The sequence below is a fragment of the Protopterus annectens genome, chromosome 17.part0, assembly GCF_019279795.1.
Source record: "Protopterus annectens isolate FY-2018-M chromosome 17.part0, PAN1.0, whole genome shotgun sequence".
In the NCBI taxonomy this organism is placed as follows: Eukaryota; Metazoa; Chordata; order Ceratodontiformes; family Protopteridae; genus Protopterus; species Protopterus annectens.
The window spans coordinates 75,104,718-75,130,074 of NC_056751.1; the positions used below are offsets into that span (position 1 = coordinate 75,104,718).

General features: G+C 37.6%; 1 protein-coding gene across 1 annotated transcript in view; it reads right to left on the minus strand.

Annotated features, from left to right (window-relative positions):
• Positions 1-12,259, minus strand: part of LOC122791404 (neuronal acetylcholine receptor subunit beta-3-like) — a 199,693-nt gene extending 187,434 nt beyond the window's left edge. The window contains exon 1 of the mRNA XM_044059150.1: positions 12,205-12,259. Coding sequence (XP_043915085.1) covers positions 12,205-12,259 — 55 coding nt within the window. The remainder of the gene's footprint in view (positions 1-12,204) is intronic.
• Positions 12,260-25,357: the final 13,098 nt, after the last annotated feature.

The following is a 25,357-nucleotide window of genomic DNA, read 5'->3' on the forward strand; positions in this document are numbered from 1 at the left end:
GAATGGGCTTAACCCTAGCAAAGCATTATATGCAACATTATTCACTGTCCTTGGAATTGACCAATGGGATAGGTTGGTACGCCACCAAGAGTGAAAAAGTACTATCTAAGGTAGCTCTTATATTTAAGAATTGCAGCAATGTTACAGTGTTATGTGAACACTTGACGAGAATAAAGGGCACATCTACTTGTGGGTGTTGCAAATGGTGCAGATACCTGCGAGTAGGCAACTCTTTCATCATTGGGGAGAAGAAATATTTCATCAATCACAAAATTAATTGTAAAACAAAGGCCATAGTATACGTAGCATTTTGCCAATGCTGCACAGCTTTCTTTGTTGGCAAAACGGATAGACGCTTCTGTGACCGTATATACCAACACATCTACGCTATCAACAATAAGAAAAGCGACAACGCGTTGTCAAAACATATTCTTAACAACAGCGGCCACAGCTTCCTGTTCATGGGCATTGATCATATCAGCATGGATATCAGAGGTGGCCCACAATCTCTCATTGTCGAGACTCCTGAGCTCGAATGGCAACTCCAACTGGACGCCTTTTCATTTCCTGGGCTAAACGAAAACTGTAACATTGCTGCAATTCTTAAATATAAGAGCTACCTTAGATAGTACTTTTTCACTCTTGGTGGCGTACCAACCTATCCCATTGGTCAATTCCAAGGACAGTGAATAATGTTGCATATAATGCTTTGCTAGGGTTAAGCCCATTCAGTGTTCTATTGCATCTATAGTTTAAAGTAATAGCAACCTTAACATATTGATTTTCCATTGATATGTAGTTTTTTTATATTGCTTGCTCCTGTTAGGTGACCCGATGCAGTAGTACATTTAGTTGCTCTTGTCTATTGATATTCACTATATACAGCTTTTTAGCTTTACACTTCATTATAGAATGTTTTAATTCTTTTATATAAGTTTTACAGGGCATACTATGTATTTGCATTTACCTGCTCTCCTTGTTATTGTTGCCCTTTTAAGTTTCATCGTTGCCCCTTTAAGCAACCTTGTGGCGCTTGTGGTGATGTCGTCAACAAGCGCCAGTTACTTTGTTTTAAATGCATTAGGTTTTAATCCTTTCAACTGCTGATGAAGCTTCTGGCTTTCTGGAAGCGAAAATGCTGTTTTGGTCTTTAAATAAATTGCGTTTCTTTTCTTTTACATCGTTCTGGCTGCAGTGGTGTTCCGTTTGTGTTTTCAGTGAGTTTCCTTGTTTTTTATTCAACTCGTTTGTATTATTTTTAATAAATCAGCTTGTGTACTAAACTGAGTGAATTCATCTGGCCTGGAACTTGTGGTGTGAGGTCTGGTCTGTTCTACAGTGCTTTATTTAATAAAAATAAAGGTTCAGGTATTAACTTTCTGCAGAAGTTTTAAATGTTATGTTTAGGTCGGGAAAATCTCCTTTTTGGAGAAGATAATTAAGCTAGCCAGAAAATAACATAGCATGCATGCTCTTGAGTTTAATTTGTTCAAAATGCTGTTGCATGCTGGTGAGGTATCATGACTCAAAGAATGCAGTCAGTCAGTATTGACAAAGATTAGTTTCTCTCTCTGAACTGTATTTTGAATTCAAACTTGTACTTGTGTTAACGTACAGTTACAGTGCAGTTTTTTTATGGTTTGAGTCTTTTCTCGTACTGCACCATTTTTAGTTTTCATTCTGGTACAGAGTTGTTAACACTCAGAAATGTGTAACAAGCTGTTGAAATTCTGCTCTCCTTTGAGAATTACTTTACTGATTCATTTGTTTTTAAGAGTCACTGTTCCACATGTGCTATGCACCTTGTAAAAAGCAATATTACTACTCTGCCATGACTGTAGATAAAATCGTTTACACCAGCAACAGATCAAGCAAGTTTATTAAGGAGAATTCACCTTCACTTGCAGTTTAACTTCACTACAAAGTATCTGTTACAGTATGATTGATTTTTCATGCATTTAAAAATTGAAAGAACTGAAGTGTTTTTTGTGGGAGTGACCTGAGTGGCTTTTCTGGGAGTGGCTCAAATAGGGGTGTTCCTTGAGCATAGTATGGGTGTGACTTAAGGGGCACTAGAGCACTACTTTGCCTAGGGTGCCATTTCAGCTAAGGCCGGCCCTGCTTTTAAATACATGCACACGCACACACGCACACGCACATACACACACACCATTAATTCTGCTCTTATGGTCTTAAACACATTCAGGCCCTTTGTTAAGAAGTAAGCACATCAATAGCTGCTTTAGATAAATGTGTGTCACTACTGACTGCTTGCTGCTGCTAACCAGTAAGGTGCACTTAATATGATCACAACAAAGTACAGTAAAACATATGAAGCACTAATCCTCAGTGCAGGTGCGTACCCTGCCTTGTCATAAAACTATTAAAAATCAGTCCTGTCTTCCTGCTGGGACTAGCAAGCTATTAATCTGATAGACATTCTGTCTCCAACTTCATTCAAGAGTGTAAAATCATTTTATGACTTAAAAAGCCACTTACTTTGGGCTGCTATTTTGGGGTGGGAATAGAATCCACAGCCTTCAGATCTTCCAGCATCAAATAAGGATAGTGACATATTCAGCTCTTAACACTAGTCTTTGTATAATCTGTTATCTCTTGTATACTCTGCATCCTTTCTGTAAAAGTCGGTGCCATATAGCCTGAAGCTAACATGATTCACTGGAGTGTATTAAACCACTGCAGTATATAGTTAATTATTAATTTATTCAGCTCAAGAAGATAAAACCTCCAATATAAATATATGACATTTACTACTCACTGTGATGAGGCTGAAACTGAAAATTGAGCAGCTGGTCTCCGTGCATAATGTCTCACAACAAGTTACCTTACATTTTGCTACTACAGGTGCAGAAACCAAGACTACAAAATGTGTAAACATTTATTCTTAGAGGATAGAGGGGGAAAAAAAGAAAGTACATTTGTTAACATACTTTCACTGGAATTACAAAACAGATTTGAAGTTGTAATTTAAATTTTATCTATGTTCAGTCACTGTGAACTGTAGCAAGTCACCTCTTTGTAAAAGCATTTCTCTGCAGAAAAGTACCATGCCTCAAAGAAAGGCAGCTTGTGCAAATGGCTAGCAAGTAATGAATTTGGTCTGAATGCTGTGCTGTATATCCAAGACTCACCAAGTATTGAAGTATAATGGATTTTTAGCTTTTTAGAGTACAATCTATACTTTGTATCTCTTTTCCACCTCTATAGTTTTATTTCTAGCTCCTTGTTCATTATTAATGAATTTCCACCCTTTTATTACCCCATGATCTGTTAAAATAAGGAAAATCATAAGCATAATAAAAGGTTATGGCAGGACAAGTAAGCATAATACAGCTTTAAAAGTGCTGCTTTATTTACAGGCATGGTTGTGTAATATGGTTAAGTACATGCTTATTTTCCTTTCTTAAATACTTTATAATTGTGAAAAGTGCTTTTATAGCTTTAACATACCAACATACATGCTGTAAAAGAAAATAATTCAGGTTACCAGGCTTCATGATCATTTATCATGAGTTAATGAATTTTTTTTAGCAGAAACCTTTGTGCCAAAAGAACTCATTAGCTCCTGAGAAAGGGCTTATGGAGACAAAGAGGTCATTATTTTTCTAACATCTGCACTCATCCAAAATGTATTAAATCATCAACCAATTTAATTTATAATCAGTCCCTCATATAGTAAAAATGGCGATGATACAGAAAAGGACAGTGACAGTCTGACATAAAAAGCCAAGTATATCCACTTGTAAGAAGTAGAAATTCAGTATATAGTATGAACCAACAGTTTATCCATATTCCTTTCCTGTAAGCAATACAACCAGTGTATAGAAGTACCTACATATCTATACATTCTTCTAGCTGCCATCCTCCAATGTGACAAACTCTGTCAGACAAATATGTCTGATCCACAAGTCTCAAAATATAGCCATAGTTCCTAACATTTACCATTTTGGGACTTAGACATGAGACTCTGTTATTTATTACCATACTTTAACTGAGCTGCCAAGCCCACCAGACACTAATACTAAAGAGGAAAAAAATCTAAATCTAAACAAGAACACCTAAACAGAAAAAATGCTATAACAGCAGACTATACTCTACTCTCCCTCAACAAACCTTAAACACTGAGTGTAAATGTCCAAATGATTTAAAAATGTACATCATGCTTACGTAGTGCAGTCTGACTATATTCATGGTCCAGAGTTTTTTTGTTTTCTAGTAATTGCCTCTGTGTGCTTGTGTGTGTGTGTGTGTGTGTGTGTGTGTGTGTGTGTGTGTGTGTGTGTGTGTGTGTGTGTGTGTGTGTGTGTGTGTGTGCGTGTGTGTGTGTGTGTGCGTGTGTGCGTGTGTGCGTGTGTGTGTGTGTGTGTGTGTGTGTGTGTATGTGTAATTCTCTCCCTCTATATATTATAGGTGCTGGTCTTTCTTCTGACTGAGTTGACCTTAAATCACATGCTGAACTGTAACATCACCTCTGTTGAAAAATAGCCTGTTATTTGCAAATAAATGTAAATAATTTCAGGATACTTGTTGTGTGCTCTCCTTCCCCTCCAGAATGCAAGAAAATGAATGAGTGGATCAGGCCCACATCGACAACTAACAGTGCAGCAGCTCTCCCTAATTTACTTTTGTAGGCATTTGTTTTATATATTATTCACAGTGTACCCTATTCTGTCATTACATGAGACAAAAGGCATCAAAACACAGCAGAACACAAAAGATAAACATACAAAGCTATAATTAAGAAAAAGTGCAAGCGTTGTGCTTAAAGGACAGCCAGAACTGAAGGACACTCAGAACTCAAGGGAGAAAACCGGTACTAATGTATGATTTCTGACCTTGCTCAAATTTGTGAACCAAAAAACAGGCTGTCCAAAGTCTTACAGTGTGAAAGCAATGACTTATGTAGGTTGTCCAGATTTTTACAGAATGCCCAGATTTTTACCTAATAGGCTTGTTTCTCATAAAATGTGTGGTGGTCAATGAATAATGAGATACATTTCAGTTTCAGACTTCATATCCTTCAGGGAATGCATGATGACACAAATCCAGCTATTGTAGCAACTTTCTAAGTTTGTAAGATCAATATTTAAAATCTGTCCCTATTTTCTGGGCCTTTGTCCCTCCATTATTTTTGGCTTTGACCAAATTTCTTCCACTAAAGAGTTTGAGAGGTATGTACTTCAGTAAGGGTGAGTGTGCCCCCCCCCCTGCTCCAACTTACTTGCATTTGGTAAATATAACCCTGCACATTATACTATTAGAAATGTTTCCCTAACACAACTACTACAGAAGACAAATGAACATAGATCACATTCATACACAATACCAAACATGCAATAGTCTAACTCTATTATCTATCCCCTTACCTAGCCCTTACTGTTCTCACAGACAGTTGTACATGCTCACTGTATGCTATAATGTAATCTTCCACAACCATCTTTTCTGTCAAACATTCATTTTCATGCTCACTCCTACTTACCTTACCTGCACTCACTGTATACAATTTTTACTTCAACCATTTAGATTCACACATGTGCATTCACTCTTTTTATATATACACACACACACACACACACACACACACACACACACACACACACACACACACACACACACACACACACATTAATTAAGCAAAAAATAAATACAAATTAAAAAGCCTGCCTAACCTCAAACGAACGAACCCAGGTCATTGAACCTGCTACAGCATGAACATACTTTAACCACTTTGGAAAACCTCCAACCATAATTATTCATGCACACCTTACAAATCAAAGTATAACTTCCCAATAAAAGTTTTTATGTTGGCTTACACATTCCGTAAACAGCACACATGTATAAATAATAAATTACAAAAAATTAAAAAAAAAATAGTTTTCTTTTCTGACCATTATGGCCCTTTTGCCACATAACTTCCTTTCTATCATATAAACCTTCTACTTTATCTCACTTCACTTAGAGACATATAAAGAAGTCACCTGCTTCATCATATCATTGCAAAAAAAAAAGGATGCTTATTACAAGAAAGACTAAGCTTCAGCAACAATATGCTGACTACAGATAAAAAAATAATTACTATTTTTGTCTGCCCATTTAGATTCATGGACATGGCTTGCCATATAAGGACACCACACAAGATGCCTACTTATAAGATGCATTTACAAAACTACCCATCACAAAATAAATTTGCAGAATGTGTACTCCTTGTTCTGGTCAATCCAATCCAAGTATTTTGTTCTTATCCCTACTGGGTAATGTTGATTTACACCGGAGAAAATCTCCCCACAGAAACTGCAATATACATTTCAAATGGGAAAAAAAATCAGTTAAATTAACAAGTATAGTATAAATCAACTATGACAAGAAACAGATAAAGCATCATCACTAAGTAAAACAGTATAATTCAAGGCACAATATAGGAGTACTGCTATAAGAAACAACACTGTATATAAGAATAACTACAGACAAAGAGTCCAGAAAGGAAGAAAAGGTTGACTTGAAGCTAAAATCAGTGTATTGAATATAGACATGAGGGTACAAAAAAGACACCATGCAAAGTCTGACAAAAACTAAACTTTAGACAGTGACAGACTCCACTGGAAAAAAATGATCTGGCTGTTAAGAGGCCCATGTTGGTGGATTTCAAAGCAAGCTTAGCAACTGTCTGACTTCAACTTCAACTAACTAAGAAAACCTTTAAATTAAACCACCACAAATACACACATAAATAAACTAATACTGCTTAGTGCTTAGTCAAGCAAGTAGACTGACATACCACCATATTTCATTTAGTGAATCAATAATACGAGCGACTGTACATTTTTTTTTCATTTTTTTTCCCTACTTCAAAGTTTAAATGAGTGACTGTCCATCTCCTTCTAGCTGCAAATTCAGACTTTCTTTCGCGAAACTAAGCAGCAGGGCAAGCCCAAATAAAAAGCTGTATAGTTGCACTTGTTGCACGTAGAAAGTGCACTGTGTCTGTAATCATCCAAAGCACTAGGCTAGTAGTACTGATTGTTTCTCTCTCTCTTTTTGGAAAGAGAGTGAGAACCAATCAGTAGCCAAACAGCTGTCCACGTTACGCACGTGACTGTAGACGTAGCAGTCTGACCCCGTTCTATTTTACTGTGCGGTTACCGCATAGCTTTCTGGGCATTACACTGATGCCTTCTTCTTTCCTTAATCTGGACTGTTTTCACAACAGTCTAGATTTACATTTAGAAAGACGGGAAAAACTCGTAACTCTCTGAGCATGCGCAGTCCGAGTTCCGGGTCTGTGCAAGTCAGTTGGACTCGTTTGGAAACTCAGCTGCTAACGCTAGTATTTAAATAAAATACTAGTAGTTTATTTTAAAAATATATTTTTAATTAAACTGTTTTCTTTTCAACTGGGTAGGCTGCAGTCCTGCAGTCCGATGGCATGAGCCACCTCTGATTAGACACAATACTTTTGTCCAAGGATTCTTGACAAGTGTCTTAGTAAATAACCTACTTTCCTTTACTTTAATCTCAGTCAAGGATATGTCTTTTAAGGAAGATAAAAACTCTGCAAAGAATGGCAGTGAAATTGATCTGCAATGCTTACTGATTTCCTCCCCACTGCCAAAGTAGTCTAGAACTGGTAGAGTTTCTCATTATTCAATGTGTAACATTTGAATTAAATAGAATAGCATTCTTAGGCTCAGCTTGATATATCCATTTTTTTGTAAAAAGGCAGATGTATATCTTTCAACTGCTCTGCATTTCACAGAGCACTCCAGTTTCATTATAAAACCACCTGCTCCACTGCTCTGCTTTGAATGCAGACTGATCCATATCTTTCTCTTTCATTGGTTAAGTTCTATAGCCAATAAGAAATCAGTTTTCTGGAGGTAATCATAGTCAAAGGGGAGTTAACAGCAGGGTAAAGTTATGCATTAGTGTTTTGTATGTTATTCAAAATTATACAATGACTGGCCATTAATATTCAAAAATGAGCACACTGGCTGGCCAGCCCAACCAATGTGCCCATTGTAAATCCGAGAATATATTAAGAGAAAGAGATCCATTAGCCAGGACTTTTTTCCCATTAGCATATCTCATATTTTTTTTTTTTACTTTTCTTTCTTTTTTTGCACAAAAAAAGAAAACAGAAGACCTGAAATGAATGAGGGAGATGATGCAGACAAAAATAAGAGGCTAATCAGGTACGTTCTGCAAATTTAAGAAATTTACCTGATTTTCCTTTTATTTTGTCTGTCCCAGCTCTCCTGAACGCAAAAAGTCTCCTGATTTCTTTTTTAATTTTCAATTTAAAAAAAAAAAAAGGCAAAGGAGATCTTCCCTTCGCCATTGCTACCTCTGGACAGCACTGATGTACTGCGTAAGTGTGGGAACATAAGTCCCATATACATGCGCAGTAAATCATAAAAATCCCCAGGATACCAGAAAAATGCGGAAGGGCAGCATGGAGGCATTATACAAAGATATTACTTAAGAAAACTAAGCATTTTTTTCTTAAATAATGTCATTGTATAATAGCAATAACTGACTCAGTAGTTGGGGTATATTGAAATTTACCCATGGTTGGCTTTATTTAATCACTCAAGCTTTACCCTCATGATTAAATCACACCAACCATGGGTAAATCTTCAATATACCACACCAACGTCATTGGTTATTGCTTAAATAAAAAATCCCACAGGACTTTTAGTTCTCCAAGGGAGATGGCACAGACAGAAATAAGAGGATAACCAGGTATGTTCTGGAAAACTAAAGAAACTTACCATATTATCCTTTTATTTTGTCTGTCCCAGCTCCCCTGAACATAAAAAGTCTCCTGATTTCTTTTTTTAATTTTTCAGTTTATTTGGCCCAGATGACATACCAGTGGAAGCATGGAGGTGCTTAGGAGAAATGGCAGTGGAATTTTTAACCAGATTGTTTAATGAAATTTTGGAAAGTCAGAGGATGCCTGAGGAGTGGAGAAAAAGTGTTTTGGTACCTATCTTTAAGAATAAGGGTGATGTGCGGAGCTGCAGTAACTACAGAGGGATAAAATTGATCAGTCACAGCTTGAAGTTATGGGAAAGAGTAGTGGAAGATAGGTTAAGAAGGGAGGTGATGATTAGTGATCAGCAGTATGGTTTCATGCCAGGAAAAAGCACTACAGATGCAATATTTGCTCTGAGAGTGTTGTTGGAGAAATACAGAGAAGGTCAGAAGGAGTTGCATTGTGTCTTTGTGGACTTAGAGAAAGCATATGACAGGGTGCCTAGAGAGGAGTTGTGTTATTGTTTGAGGAAGTCGCGAGTGGCAGAGAAGTATGTAAGAGTGGTACAAGATATGCACAAGGGTAGTGTGACATTGGTGAGGACTGCGGTGGGTGTGACAGATATGTTTAAGGTGGGATTACATCAAGGAAAAGCTCTGAGCCCTTTCTTATTTACAGTGGTGATGGACAGGTTGACAGATGAGATTAGACAGGAGGCCCTGTGGACTATGATGTTTGCAGATGACATTGTGATATGTAGTGAGAGTAGGGACCAGGTTAAGGAGACCCTGGAGAGGTGGTGATATGCTTTAGAGAGGAGAGGAATGAAGGTCAGCAGGGCTAAAACATAATATATGTGTGTAAATGAGAGGGAGGGTAGAGGAATGGTGAGGATGCAGGGAGTAGAGTTAGTAAAGGTGGATGAGTTTAAGTACTTGGGATCAACAGTTCAGAGTAATGGTGAGTGTGGAAGAGAGGTGGAGAAGAGAGTACAGGCAGGGTGGAATGGGTGGAGAAGAGTGTCAGGAGTGACTTGTGACAGATGGGTACCAGTAAGAGTGAAAGGAAAGGACTGCAAGAGGGTAGTGAGACCTTGAAATAAAATGTATACTTAAGGGGTGAAGTGCCTCCAAAATAAAGTTATAAGTCCAGTAGAAAAAAGAGATTAGAAGCACACCACGACAATCGAAGTCAACTTAAAAAGCTGATATATCCTTTATTTGTAGAAAGTAAGCACTTTCACGCCTCACAGGGCGCTTCTTCAGACTTTAATGAAAATAAAAAGTAAAAATCTCCATTATATCTCTGCTTAACCCTTTCTTAAGCCAATGAAAACTCTGAAGGTTAATTAGCTAATTAATTCTAATTTTCAGCATTTAACTTCCTTGTCATTAGAGAAATCTTTATAAAAACAGTTGTTGACTGATAGAATTGTCTAATAAAACTAGCAGTCTACTGTGTATTTCCCATAAACCTATGAACAGACAAGAATGGAGTCCGTATTACAAGGGGTGCAGGAGGAAGACGTCCGAGGAGCCATACGAATTCCAGAAGAAAATTCTGAAGCCAGCACAAAGGACTTAATAGTGAACTTATCGAAACATACTTTAACATCAATGGAGGTAACTGTTTTAAATAAAGGATTATCATTTATTCCTTCACAGTCTGTTGATGTAACTAATATTATAATTGACCTTAAGTGCTTTACTAGAAATGTAGCATTAGGCTTACTATACAATAATGATGATCAAGGTTTAATGAATAACAATGTCGGTGTATTTTCTAAACCATCAACTTTTATACCTCCACTACACAGTTATTTAGAATGTTTTGAAAAAGCATGTACTGCAGACTTATTAGCACTGTTTAATGATAGATCTTGTAAGCCAAAAACACAGTTTTTTAATTTAACTAGTGAAGAAAGACAAGCTTTTTTACTTTTTATTTTCATTAAAGTCTGAAGAAGCATCCTGTGAGGCATGAAAGCGCTTACTTTCTGCAAATAAAGGATATATCAGCTTTTTAAGTTGGCTTCGATTGTCGTGGTGTGCTTCTAATCTCTTTTTTCTACAGGGTAGTGAGACCAGCTATGTTATATGGGTTGGAGACGGTAGCATTGACGAAAAGGCAGGAGTCAGAGCTGGATGTGGCAGAGTTAAAGATGTTAAGATTTGCACTGGGTGTGACTAGGATGGACAGGATTAGGAATCGGTATATTAGAGGGTCAGCTCAGGTTGGACAGTTTGGAGACAAAGCAAGAGAGCCGAGATTGTGTTGGTTTGGACATGTGCTGAGGAGGGATGCTAGGTATATTGGGAAAAGGATGCTAAGGATGGAGCTGCCAGGTAAGAGGAAAAGAGGAAGGCCTAAGACAAGGTTTATGGATGTGGTGAGAGAGGACATGCAGGCGGTTGGTGTGAAAGAGCATGATGCAGAGGACAGGAAGAAATGGAAACAGATGATCCACTGTGGCGACCCCTAACGGGAACAGCTGAAAGAAGATGATGAGTTTATAAAAAAAAAAAAAAAAGGCAACGGAGATCTTCCCTTCTTCATTGCTACCTCTGCACAGCACTGATGTACTGTGTAAGTGTGGGAACACAAGTCTCATATGCATGTGCAGTAGATCAGAAAAAGCCACAGGATACCAGAAAAATGTGGTAGGGCAGCACAAAGGCATTATACAAAGATATTATTTAAGAAAAGTAAGCATTTTTCTCTTAAATAATGTCACTGTATAATAGCAATAACTGACTCCGTGGTTGTGGTAAATTGAAATTTACCCACAGTTCACTTTATTTAATCACTTGGGCTTTACCCTCTTGATTAAATCACACCAACCATGGGTAAATCTTCAATATACCACACCAATGTCATTGGTTATTGCTTAAATAAAAAATCCCACAGGACTTTTAGTTCATCGAATCATTAGTAGATCACTAGCAGCTGTGCAAGCACAGGCATTGGTCAGTTCACTGTGTTTCTTAACTCAGACTAACAGCAATTAGTGGCAGGAAAACAAGAGAAAGAATGAAGCTTGCTCTAGGTCTGTAAGTAAGAACATATCTCTCAACTCGTCCTGATTTAGCCTTATATGTTTGTGCTGTCTATCATAAAATATTTCAGTTACACTTAGTTGCTAATGGTAGAAGTTAGAGTTTTGCATTTCTTATTGTTCTAAAAAATTGTGTTGATGCAAAACCTGTTTTTCTATTAACTTCTTAATTGTGGCTGCTAAGATGAGTAATAATTACAGTAATATTTAAACAATGCTGCTGCCTCTCTGATTTTTGCCACTCATTTTTGGCCTTCTTCAAAATTATTGAGCAAAGAAGACGAAGGGTATGCATGTGTGTGTGTGTGTGTGTGTGTGTGTGTGTGTGTGTGTGTGTGTGTATACACATGTACAGCATAGCTCTGCCTCTCACCTGACCCAATCTTGCAGAGCATCTCTGACTTTTCATCATATTTTTGTCTGTGCATAGTTAAATTCTTAATTTTCTGGTAAATAATTGAGGATACCCCTCAATGAAAAATGGCAGTCATTAGGCATTCATAGTTCTTGTAGTTCAGAATAATACATATGAATGCAACATCTGTTGTTCTGCTAAATTTTAAGCAAATTAGAGTTGTCTGTCAGAGTGTAGCAGTTAAACTAGTTTCTGTTATCAAAAGTACAAGGTTTGATTCCTTCCACCTCTATTTGCCTACAGTGTGACTTTGAGAAAGTCACTTAACCAGACAGTGTTCCCAGGTCACCTCTGATAAAGGACACTCTGTCCAGTAGCCAGATAAATATATGTTCAGAATTCTCGAACAAAGGGGTTGAATGGTATTTTTGGTCTATTCTGAAATTGTTTTGGATTGCAGTTACTAAATAATGACACACTTGTGAGTTTCAGACTATGTATATTTCAGAAAATGCTTGGCAATGCAAATGTTGTTCTTCTAAGTATACAATACCAATATTTAAAATCTGGTCCAGATTTTCAGTCTTTGTTTGTGATTCTTGAGGTGTACCATGTACACAGGCATGCCTCTGGCTGTAATTGATAGTCACGTTTGCGTGTTTGTCTGTGTATGTATCTGTCTTTGTGTATATGTGTAATTATACCTTACACATTTTTGATAATGTTATTATGAACAGGAAGGACACAGGTGTGTGGAAAAGGCAAGAAATGGAGGAGTTTATTGGCAATACTTTGGTGAGATGGCAACAAAGGTTTTGGAATATTCTTATAATTGGATCTATGTATAGTATGTAACTAAAATGAACAAAATCATTTTGCAGGAGAAAGCAGGTATCACATTAAAAATGTCTCAAATAGGCAAGAAATGTGTATGCTGTGCATGGCTTGGTTAGAAATGTCTGGAGCACTCTGTTCAGTTCCAAGCTGAGATGTCTTCTTTGTTTCATTTATATAACAGCAATATAAATTTGTTTTTAGAGAAAGTTCCACAATTATTTCTTAGACAAATAAAAATATAAAAACTTCATATTAATTCAGCTACCTAAACTATAGTTATGACATACATCAAGCCAAGAAAACAGGTATGTGTATCTTTTTTACAGTGCGGTATGGGTACATTTTTCTGGTATAGTTACGTAGGTATGCATTTGTTAATACCACAATGGTCCTGATTTTATAGGTTGTACCTGCCAGAAAGACAAATTTATTCATTTGTGCCGCCACCTACCGGGGGCATGGATTTACACATACTTAAATTTCAAGTGCTATGATTTTGGTCCTTCTGCTATACTTTTGATGGCCCTCTGCTATGATTTTGAAATCTGAGAAGTGGAGAGGTACGGGCATGTGAAACCCTTTTAAATGTATCAGTGGCTAACATTTGTGTCATTTTGTTTTTGTATGTTGACCCTCGGTGTAGCTGAGATCTTACTGTTTTGTTAGGAGAAAGTGTACAACTATGGAACTTGTGAGCTTGCATCTCAGAGGTAATACAAGCTCTGGCTATCAGTGTCTTTTATGCTTTTTTTTCATAGTCCTGATAGTCGCCCACTTGCTTATCTAAAAATACTTCTAAATGATCCCCAATTAGCTGGGTTGAGAAGATTCTAGCCCCAAAACTAGTGCCCTATTCTTCCTGGTAGGCATACCACTTGAAGTCTACCAGATGAGTCTTCTATCTTAGTTAGTTGTCTGATTGTTGTACCTCTCTTTGCCATTGATATGAATTTCAAAACTGCCCCATCCCCTGAGCTGCAAAAGTAATGGGCTGCAGCACTTACTCCACAGTCACCATTTTGGAAAAAGAGTCAGCACAGGTACAATCCACAGAAAAATTCCCACCATACCTTACAGGACTGTTCTCCCTTCAGAGAGGACAGATTTGCTGCAATAGCTCTGCCTGGAGCACACACTGCAACAACAGAGTTTCTCAAGTTGAGAAAAAATCTGTTCAGAAGAGGTATTTTTGAAGACAGCTAAGGATATAAATCCAGGACTTTTCGGCCTGAAAAAATTGGCAATTTGCGTAATATAAAATTCAGCAGAGATCAGCATCTTATAAAATAAATTGTTTTTATTGCACACAGAGAAAAAAAGTGTAATTTATTTATAATAAACATATGTAATTACAAAACAGCTTAATGGATCTTTAAGAGTAGTCCCATCCAGAGGATCACAGTCTCTCTTAGCAAGTCTCTCTGAGCCTCTCATTAACTGCCTTTCTTTCTGTTTTTTTTTTCTTGTGACAGAAAAGATACAACTATACCTTCTGGTATCTCCCTCTAGGTGTCTCTACTCTCTAAAGTGTTTCACCCAGAACTATTTCACAAAGCACAACGTGCCCATCCTGTAAGGGACAGTGACTGACAGGGATGACTTTAGCCCACCTTTTTATACCCCAGTGAGTTGCTTCTTTAACCAACAAATCTGTGAGGACATAATCTAGTACAACTGGATCCTGCATTTCTTAAAGGACTAGCTCTATATGAGGCAACAGTCTTACTTACAAAAATTTCCCACAACAGTTTTATTTACATTGTTTACAACTATGGACGCATTAAGTCATTCAAGCATTTTTTATCATGTTGGAGTGTGACTTGGATTGTGAGTTGCTTAATGTTTTAATATTTTGGTTGTTCCACACTTTGCTGAACATGCAAGGTCCTTCCCTCTCTGTATATATATATATATATATATATATATATATATATATATATATATATATATATATATATATATATATATATATATATATATATATGGAGAGACAGCGAGAGAGAGAGCAAGGGTGGTGGACACACACACACACACCCTCCACATGACTGGACAGGAGTACTTGCCTTCCAGGAAAAATAATTTTAAATGTTTACATGCTCACAAACACACACACACACACACACACACACAAACACACAAAGTGTATTTAATAATACTGATACAAAAAAAATTCTGAAGCACAAAATCCTGACATGAAAATACCAAAAGTAACTAAGATTAGGAGTAGGGGCAGACTCTGTGTTTTTGGTTTGGTTTAACACACATTATTAAGGTGGTTAGTGGGACTTTCACATAGTTAAACACACACAAGCTCAACACCAAATCTAATCCCTTATTTAACCCTAACTCTAATCCTAACCTGGAAAGCCTCACACAAACACACCTAAGATCAAACCCCTTACCTGATCCTTACTCTAATCCTAACCCCTCAGTCAGAAAAATGGCATGTTGGTAAAATGAACATTCAGTAAAACAAATGTTCAGTGAAATAACACTGTAGTTGACTTTGTAGGCAAAATGAATTGTCAGCAAAGTCAACTGCATCCACACACACACACACACACACACACACACACACACACACACACACACACACACACACACATACACACACACACACACACACATATATATATATATTATATATATATATATATATATATATATATATACAGAGAGAGAGAGAGAAAGAGAAAGAGAGATAAAGATAGATATAGATATAGATATAGATATATTAGACTGATAGCAGTCTTATCCCCCTCTCCTAAATATTTGAAAAATATATTCAGAAACAATTGCTAAACTATCTCCTGCAGGAAGAATCCCTATCCCCCACATAACATGGCTTCCATCCTTCCCGTAGTGCTAACACTGCACTTGTAACCTTTATAGATGCTGCCAGTAGAGTTATAAATAATGGAAAATTAGTCTTCTCCTTATTTCTAGACTTTTCTAAAGCCTTCAATACAATTTGTCACAGCAAGCTTCTACTTTAGTTGTTCTCACTAGTTCTATCTCAGCCCATCCTTCTGTGCTTTAAAAGCTGCCTGTCCAACAGGCATTAGTCAGTAAAATAGCACTCCACCCTCTCTCCATATAACTCCCATTCACCACTGGTGTACCTCAAGATTCTGTCCTTGGTCCCCCTGTAATATTCTCAACAACACCCTCCACACGTCCACACAACAGGCCTCCCTAATACAACATGCAGATGACTCCACACTCATATGTATATCAGACAACCTGGCACAACTTCAAAAATTACTCAGGAAACTTTAATAGCCACTGAAACATGACTTTGTAACTCGCAAGTCATGTTCAACCCCCAAAAAAGTACTTATTTTTCTCCTTAAATCCCTTTCTCATGAAAAAAAAAAAATCCTATCCCTTAATAATACAACCACTGAAGTCACTCCTCAAAGCAAATTATTATGGATGATAATGAATAATAATTGTACATTTGACCTACATATACAAAATTGCATAAAAAGATAACTCACCAAAAACTAGGGATGCTTTCCAGTGCTGGTTAAGCTTTCTTACATACAACTAAAACTACATTTGTCACTACTTACCATCTCCTCTCACTACTTTGTGGTGCTCTCATCCATACTAACATCCAGGCATCACAAACATTAAAAAATGAACAATGCTATAATGAAGTGGTTGAATTTGTAGCAGATACACCTTTCAGAACCTACAACTGTATAGCACTAAAAAGCCTAAATTGGTTAGAACTACCCTATCAACTAACATATACAAAGCTTCTTACAATCTAGAAAATTATACAGCATCCATCGGCTTGTGCAGCACTAAATACCATTCGACACAACTATGTTCCCAATCTTACATCCAATGACCACAAACTGCTCTATGTCCACAAACCTATTATCTGTACTCATACTACGTTGCTATGACCATGAACTCGTTGCCTGTATCCAGTAGGTCAATACCATCCCTCAGGTCTTTTAAAGCCATTCTGAAAGACTTCCTAGCCAAAATCTGGGTCTGTTCTTGCTCAACCCCAGGATAAAATATATCCCTAAATATGAACAAGTATCTATTCATACATTACACCTCCTTACTCTGCATTCTTCACTCACTCACTTCAATCAATTTTTCTCCCTTGACTCTCCTTCTAAATATGCCATAACCCTGTTTTTTCTCTCACATTATATTACAATTCCTGTTAGTATAAGTTCTCTATAAACCGGGTAAAAGTTCTCTAAATATTAAATCATTGTCATATAAGTTGTACCTATTCTTAACCAATGTTTTCACATTATGTCCAATTTGGTACAATTATTTAAACTTGAGATATTTTTGCATTATTTTTAAACATTGTACAATTATTGTTCTTGAAATGTTTTTGTAATACTTCAGATATTTTCTCCCAGGGCCCCACTGACAATGGACACCTACCAGTCAGACTTTCCCAGTAATCCAATGTTAATAAATATTTTTTATACAAACACACACACACACACACACACACACACACACACACACACACACACACACGCACACGCACACACACACACACACATATATATATATATATATATATATATATGTGTGTGTGTGTGTGTGTGTGTGTGTGTGTGTGTGTGTGTGTGTGTGTATATGCAGAGACACACACACACACACACACACACACACACACACACACACGTAGATGTAGAAATATATATACATATATATGAATATATATATATATATATATATATATATATATATATATATATATACACACATACACACACACACACACACACACACACACACAGTATGTATGTATATGCATATCTATATAGTTGTGAGTGTGGGGGGGGCTCCCTGAGATGTGCTATATATGTGTCTTTTACACAGAGAAAGGTAATCAGGTAAAAAAAAAAACTCCACTGTGGGTGTTGTTTTGAAAGAGTGCATTTGGGGATGCTAAGGGTGTTTGTTATGTGTACATCATCTAGGAGGTCTTTGGTAGAGGAAGGTAATCAAGTAAAAAAAAAAACTCCATAGAAAATGGCCACTGACTGCATTGTGTTGCGTTAAGTGAAACAAATCTTGACTATATTATAGCCTGCTTAACCATGTCAGATCAAACTGCAGAAATCTTTTTCAAATATGTTTTTGCTTGGAATATTTGTAAGGCTGCAAGTTGTACTTCATTCACAGTTTTACAAAACATTAAAAACTGTATGCCCAGTCCATAGTCAGGAAAGAATATGCAACTTTTTGTAAGACAGGACAAGAAGCAAGCGTAGACCTGCTTGGGGATCTAAGGGTACACTGCTTAGCAGTTTCCATCCAAACTGTGATTCCTGACACAAAGAGATTTTTGATGACTGTAATAGGATTCATGATATATACTCTGTTTAACAAGATGGCTGAATCAGGGTCATTTCTGCTGGAGGAGCACCCATCTTCCACCTCCTTGGTTCTGCATGTACCATGTCTGTGGTAATGTTCTACTGAGGTAGCCTTGTTTAATACAAGCCTCATTTACTTTGCACTCATTTTATGTGTATTTTAATAGTAGTGTATGTTATAACTTTATTTATAAGACATTTCTTTCTTAGTGTATCTGCAGCTGTAGATTATTATAGCTTTCTTATTAGCTCTTTATTTTGCATCTTTTTCTCTTGGACCATGTATCCTGGGTCCTGCCCAAAAACATTTGTTTGTCAATTGCTATATCTGTCTCTTCTTGGGGCTCCAAAAATGAAGAGAGTATGGCACACATTGTACTCACACTTTACCCAAGTACAATGCAGTGACTCTCACTCTAGATGATGTGTTAGCAGACGATAAATATGTCTAAATGCTGAAAATGATCAGGCAGGAGACTGACCTCCACCTTAAGCCATTATCATTTACACAGTGATTCTTGCAACAGTGCTCATGCATTTACCATCTGCTTCTGAAATCTGATGTGGATTATAGATACATTCTGAAGATTATACATACAGAAATGCATTTTTCCCAACTTGGTTAGTTAGAAGGCTATCACTTTAATGCGCGTACTAAAGTTCTTTAGTGTCCACTCAAAATCCATTCTCCCTCTCAGTGTATCCTCTTCCATGCTGTCTTTACACTTAAGCAGATAATGGATGCACACTAATCTGATTTTGTCCACAGCTCATGCTTTTATGTCCTCACTTGTGCTCGGTTCTTGTCTGGCAATCACGTCTCCTCACTTGGTTTGTGTTTTTCGGCTTTTTCCCAGTTAGGGGTCGCCACAGCTGAACTCCGGTCCGTTAATGATTGGCAGCAGAGTTTTACGTGCTGGCTTGCTGGGCCTAACGCACAACCTTCAATGAAGGAATGCCCGTTCACGCATGTCGCCACACAGAAGACGCACTAACTGAGGATCAAACGGGCAATGTCTAACTGTGAGGCGACAACGCTACCGCAGCACCACCAACGCAGTACATGTCTCCTCACTTGGTATACTATAAAAAATTGATAGATAACTCACTAACAACAAACACACACACAAACACACACACACGTCTTATCTATATGTATTCTAATTTCATTGTTGCACAGCAGTGGAGGAAAAGACAACCTGCAAGGGTGAAAAACATCTCAAAGGACTGATAAATGTAAAACCATTCAAGGACTTATGAATTTAGCAGGGAGACTGCATTCAGTAAGTTACCATTCATCAAATGGTAGAATATCTCTCCCAAGCAACACCACTAAATACTCCATTTTGTGATGCCTTTTCTTATCCTTCCTCACTGTAAGACATTTTGTTCCTGATTCTCAGTAACAGCTTGCTCCTAATTGTCCAGTACTAATACTCACAGCTGTCTGAAAGCCACCAGCTGAATCAGAGAAGCACCTACCATATTACTGCATGACCAGTCCCCACAACAATCAATCACTACCATATTCCTCCCCCTGCCAACATCAGTTCCTCTCTCCTAACCAAATGACCATCTCTATAAACTCACAAAATGGTTTCCTGTCATGTTTTCTATTTATTTAATAATCTTCATTCTCATAAAGCTAAACACATCTGGCTATTCAGCAGCCTGAACCACAGTCCTCCTCTCATCTACCCCATCTGTACCCTACAGCTCAGTCCTCAGTCTTCATACAAATACATACATCTTTGTATGGTAGGCCTGTACTAGCATCATTTGGCATTAATTTACTGACACCCATAAAATAACCCTTAGTTTTATTCTGTTTAGCTTCTGTAATTGCTGAAAAATACCTCTAATCCCTTAATTTTGTATATATTATATATCTGGTACTATCGAAGCCTTACTGTGCATTCTCAGTTATTCAAACCCTCTTACTTTCAGGAAACATGAAATATAATCCAGGCCCCTTGCAAGATCCCATATTCTCATTGTGACAAAATCTGTTCCCTTACTGCATGGAGTATTAAATATAAATCCACTCATCTTGAGGCATGAATCTCAGCCCTTAGAAGCAAACTATCAGAATTTACAGAACCAATAATCAGGTATACACAAGGGTGGAATAATCATAATTGTATTATATTCTGATCATGTCTAGCACTGAATCGCAAGCCTGCTCTTACCTATTTTGGTTTCTGATATCCTGACATTTGGTCCACAGGTGAGTAGACCAACAGCTTCTTTGAGTTAGTGTCAAGTTTCAAAAAGTTTTAAAGGCTTGAGTTTCACTTTTGAATATGTAAATAAAATCAAATAAAATCCATCTCTGCAGTGTACATATGTGTATGTTTGTATGTACACACATGTATATGCATATGAGTGTGCATGTCATCATCATCACCATCATCAACATCATCATCACCATCATCACCATCATCATCATTATTATCAAACTCCTTTTTCCCTATTTTTCTGCAGGGAGTCAGAGTGTCATGCCAACTGTTGCTATCTCACTCGACTAAGACAGATTCTCCTATGTTCATGTATGCCTTAAAATTCTAGACAGACCAGGCATCAAATGTGCAACTGTGGTGTGTTAATCCAGTCCATTTTCAGCAGACAGAGTTGTTCTTTTCATGAGTTTATATCTCAGCTGCATAACCAAGAGCTTTAGTCTTTGACATTATAGCCACAGTTCAAAAGGGAGAACAGACACACACACACACACACACACACACACACACACACACACACACACACACACACACACACACACACACACACACTCACACGTAGTTGCACAGTCATCTATTGTGCTTTTCCAAATAATAAAATGTGTGCCTGTAGTGCAAATTGTTTTAAGACTTTTATGTATGTTTTGCATCTTTTTTTGTGGAAAATCAGTATATGATGTTAATGAAATATTATGTGCAATGTCCTTAGTATATAACTATTTGTAATTGTATGCAGCCTTTAAGTCAAAGTTTTAACCAAGGCATAATTCATTGGATATACATTGGTAAGTTTAAAATAGGTTTAAACAGGCAGAAGTTAACTGAAATCAAAATGAGTTTGTAGCAGTGCATGTCTACATTAAGAGGCCTCTTTGACAGAAGTAAATGCAGCACCAGAAAGGACATATGTTAATAGTTACAAAATAAATGGGCAAGTCATAAAAAGCATTAACTTAAAGACCTATGGACAACAGTAAACAATAAGTATGCCACTTTGTGTCTCACTATTCCACCTCACTAGTGAATATAATGCTACATTTTGTAGCCTTGGAACAAGTCACCTCAAAAAATTTGTAAAGGTACAAAAATCCCTCCAAAAGCCCTGCTCATCCCATTTGTTTTCTGGTCATTTTTTTTCCTTGGTTCTACTATGAAACTGACTAGGACCGAGATCAGTTGAGTTTCCTGTGTCTGCATAAATGAGTTTTGATGATATTTTGATATTTTCTATGTTTTGTTATATACAAGACTGGTGAGGCTGATGGGTTTGCAGTTTCCAGGGTTTGTAGAAGGACCACCCTTGTGAAGGGAAGTCACAGTGGTTGTTTTCTAGGCATCAGGCATGAATGCTTTAGAGAGGCTGAGGATGGAAAGTTTAAGTAGAGGCTCAGACAGTGCATAAACAGCAAGGATGAGAATGTAGCCTGGAATATTTTCTGATCCTTTTGAAGTATTATTTTTAGCCTTTAACAAAGGTTCTAAGACTTATTCCAAAGTGATTTCAGTGGAAAGCAAATTCTCTGGGACAGTGAGTGCAGTAATGTGGGTAGGATGGGTAAAGCTAGCACTTAAATTTGCCTGCTAATATATTAGATGTATCCTTTGGTTCAGAATGGGTGATATTTATGGATGGGTTCAGCACATTGTTGGATATTATTCCTTCTGACAGAACTGGAGAATGTTTTGTAATTTCCTCGGGAATCTGTAGCAACCTTAAGTTTCTAATCTGTTTTACATTTTCTAACAGTGTTTTAAATTCCTTGCTGGCACATTTCACTGTAGTCTTGGGGTAGGGAAAAGGGGATTTCTTGCGATGTGCCATTGTTTTCCTTCTTTTGTTGTACATTTTATTAATGAAGGAGTTCCACCAGAGAGCCTAATTCCTGAATTTACCATTGTATTTAGGGCAGATGGGCACTGACTTTTCTATGCAACTGTTCAGGTGCTACTAGAAGTCAAAGGTGAATGCAGCAGCCCTCTCAGTTGGGTCCATTTGCAAGGGGCTGTTGTGAGTTTTACAAAGGTCTTCTGCAAGCTGAAGTAGGTTTGTCTTGAAGCAGTTCCTAAAGATGGTCTCATTTGGTGGCAGGGAAGGACCACTAGGCCTGACAGAGAAGATGACTGATTTGTGTTAAGATTTAACTAGGGATGAGGAGATGCAAGGTGGGATCCAAGCAGGGGATAGGTTGGTATGGACAAGGTCAAGGATATTAGAGCCTCTCGTGAGTTATTTTACAATTGGCTCTGGAGCTTTAGTGTTAATGAAGTCTAGAAAATGCTGAGTGTAACTATTTTAGAGGTGTTATTGTGTCAGTTAATGCTTGATTATATGAAGTCTCCTAGTAAGAAGGTATTTGGTTTGGTATTTAATGCCTCAGTGGTGTTAAGGAATCTTCTGAGATCATTGGGTGACACTGATGGGTTAATTTGATGTGAAATAATGGTGTTTTTAACAAACATTGATATTTCAGGTCATCTGTGTCCATCAGAGCCACAGGCATTTCAGTCATTGTCCCCTGCTATCCCATCTAGAGCTGTAGTTGAGGCTATTAAGCAGGGAAAACGTGCTTCATCCAGGAAGGGATATGACCCATTCCAGACAGGTAGCCCACCCTGGCTCAGTGCTCATGTGAGGCATGTGGTGGTGGCAACAGTTGTCTGATCAATGACCTGCTGGATCACCATGTAGTAATCCTCTTGTAATAGGTATCTGTCTCACTGGATCAGATGGACAATGCCATCAGGCCAGCAGGGGTGGGCATGTCTCGTTCCACCATCTACTTGGACCCATGCCCACTAACTACTTAACCCCAGTAAAGACCCCCAATCTGGTCATCAGGAAACTTGTTACTGATCATGCCTCCTTTCATTTGTCTACTCTATGTATGTTCGTGTGCCTCCCATTTCTCCCATTTGTTTGTCTATAGTTGCTACTGCTCATCTGTGGTCTTCAAGGTATGTCTGTGTGCCTCTGCTGTCTGTCTTTGTCCTGTATTCCTCCCCCTTCCCCTCACCCCTACCATCTTTAACCAGCTCTGTTTATATATAAAATTAGGGCCTATTCTTACAAAAATACATACCTTAACTTCTCCCAGCTCTACCTTGAGTGCATGTCAGCCTACTAGAATCTGTTTCAGTGAATGCCAATAGACTGAGACTCACATGTTGAAACAACTTTAAGCAACAGTGATGTTTTATCTTTTCTCCACCCTTGTGTAACCTGAGAGTATATATATATATATATATATATATATATATATATATATATATATATATGTGTGTGTGTGTGTGTTTGGAAGGAAGACGTGCTCTTCTGCATCTGGGGTGCAGGAGGATTGCCTCCCTGCAAAAATACTTACGTCTGTTGTTTGCTGAAAGTAGTTTCAGAAAGTTCCTTTGTTTTATCTGCATTTGCTCAAATGGTAGTTGATGGATTAACATGATCCCCCCACTTTACCTTACATTTTTCTGTTGTGCCTTCCATTGCTTCCCATACCCCCTTATGTTGCTCTTCTGTACTCCCAATTCCACCCCTATTAATAAGCCAATAAGGTGACCAGCTTGCTGGATACTCAATCACAGATTTTTTTTACAGCTCCTCTATGTTTTCTCAGAAACGTGCAACAACAGCAGCACCAGCAGCCTTTCACCGCAGACAACAGCTCAGCTTCCTGCTGTGTCTCTCAATCATGTCCTTGTGCATTTGGTGCAATGTGGTGAGGGAATGCTACCTGGCACTTCTAAACTCCCTACTAAGTTGATCTGCTTCACTTACAATTTTCCCTCTGTCTCATCTAGCATCTATCTACCCACTCATGCTATTTATCCCTGCTTAGTTATTCATGTCTATTTACACTCGTGTGTACACTATGTGATGCAAATTCTATGCTGTACTGTAGTGCTGCTCTGTGAGTTCCAGACCATGTCTCTTCCATTCCACTGCACTAATATGAGTCAGGAGGAGTGTCAGCATTGTACTGCTCCAGCTGGCACCCACTCACGGGGCAGCACATTTAAAGTATATCACTGAGTGAGAATACATATTGTTGATGTAAGTGTGGCAGTTGAATTAAAACTGTTAAGTATACTGTCACTTGCTCAGTCTACATGTGTACATGGAATGCAGTGAACGTGTGCACATTTGAAAGATTATGTATATAACCTGCTAAAATTACAACAAAAGTTACTTTGATATGTTTCACTTCTTTAATGCCAATAAATCATGCACTGATGTCATAGATGTGTTGGTAGCCACAACGCTCCATGACTCATTATAGCTACCAAACATATTCAAGGAATGGAGTGGATTTAACCTTCTACTTGGGTTACTATGCACTTCAATGGGAAGGAACTTCTTCACAGTATAATATGTACATATTGCAGTATACTAGTGTCCTAAAACCACTCTGTTGCATGTCACTATGTGTCTATGCATACTCCACTTGTTACATATTAGAATCAGTACTCTACTAATTTACAAATCCAATATCTGCACATCTTTGTACTAATAATCATTGAATTATATTTATGTGACATACCTTTATGTGTAACTCAGCATGGAACTTTTCCAAAAGCGCCCCCCAAAAAATTCTCAGAAATAAATCAGTTACTAAAGTATAAATAAATACAGGAGAGGTACGTATAATAAATAGAAACATATACATGTATATATGTGCATGTGTGTTCATTTATTCTTTGATCACCCACTTAATCCATTTTAGGGTT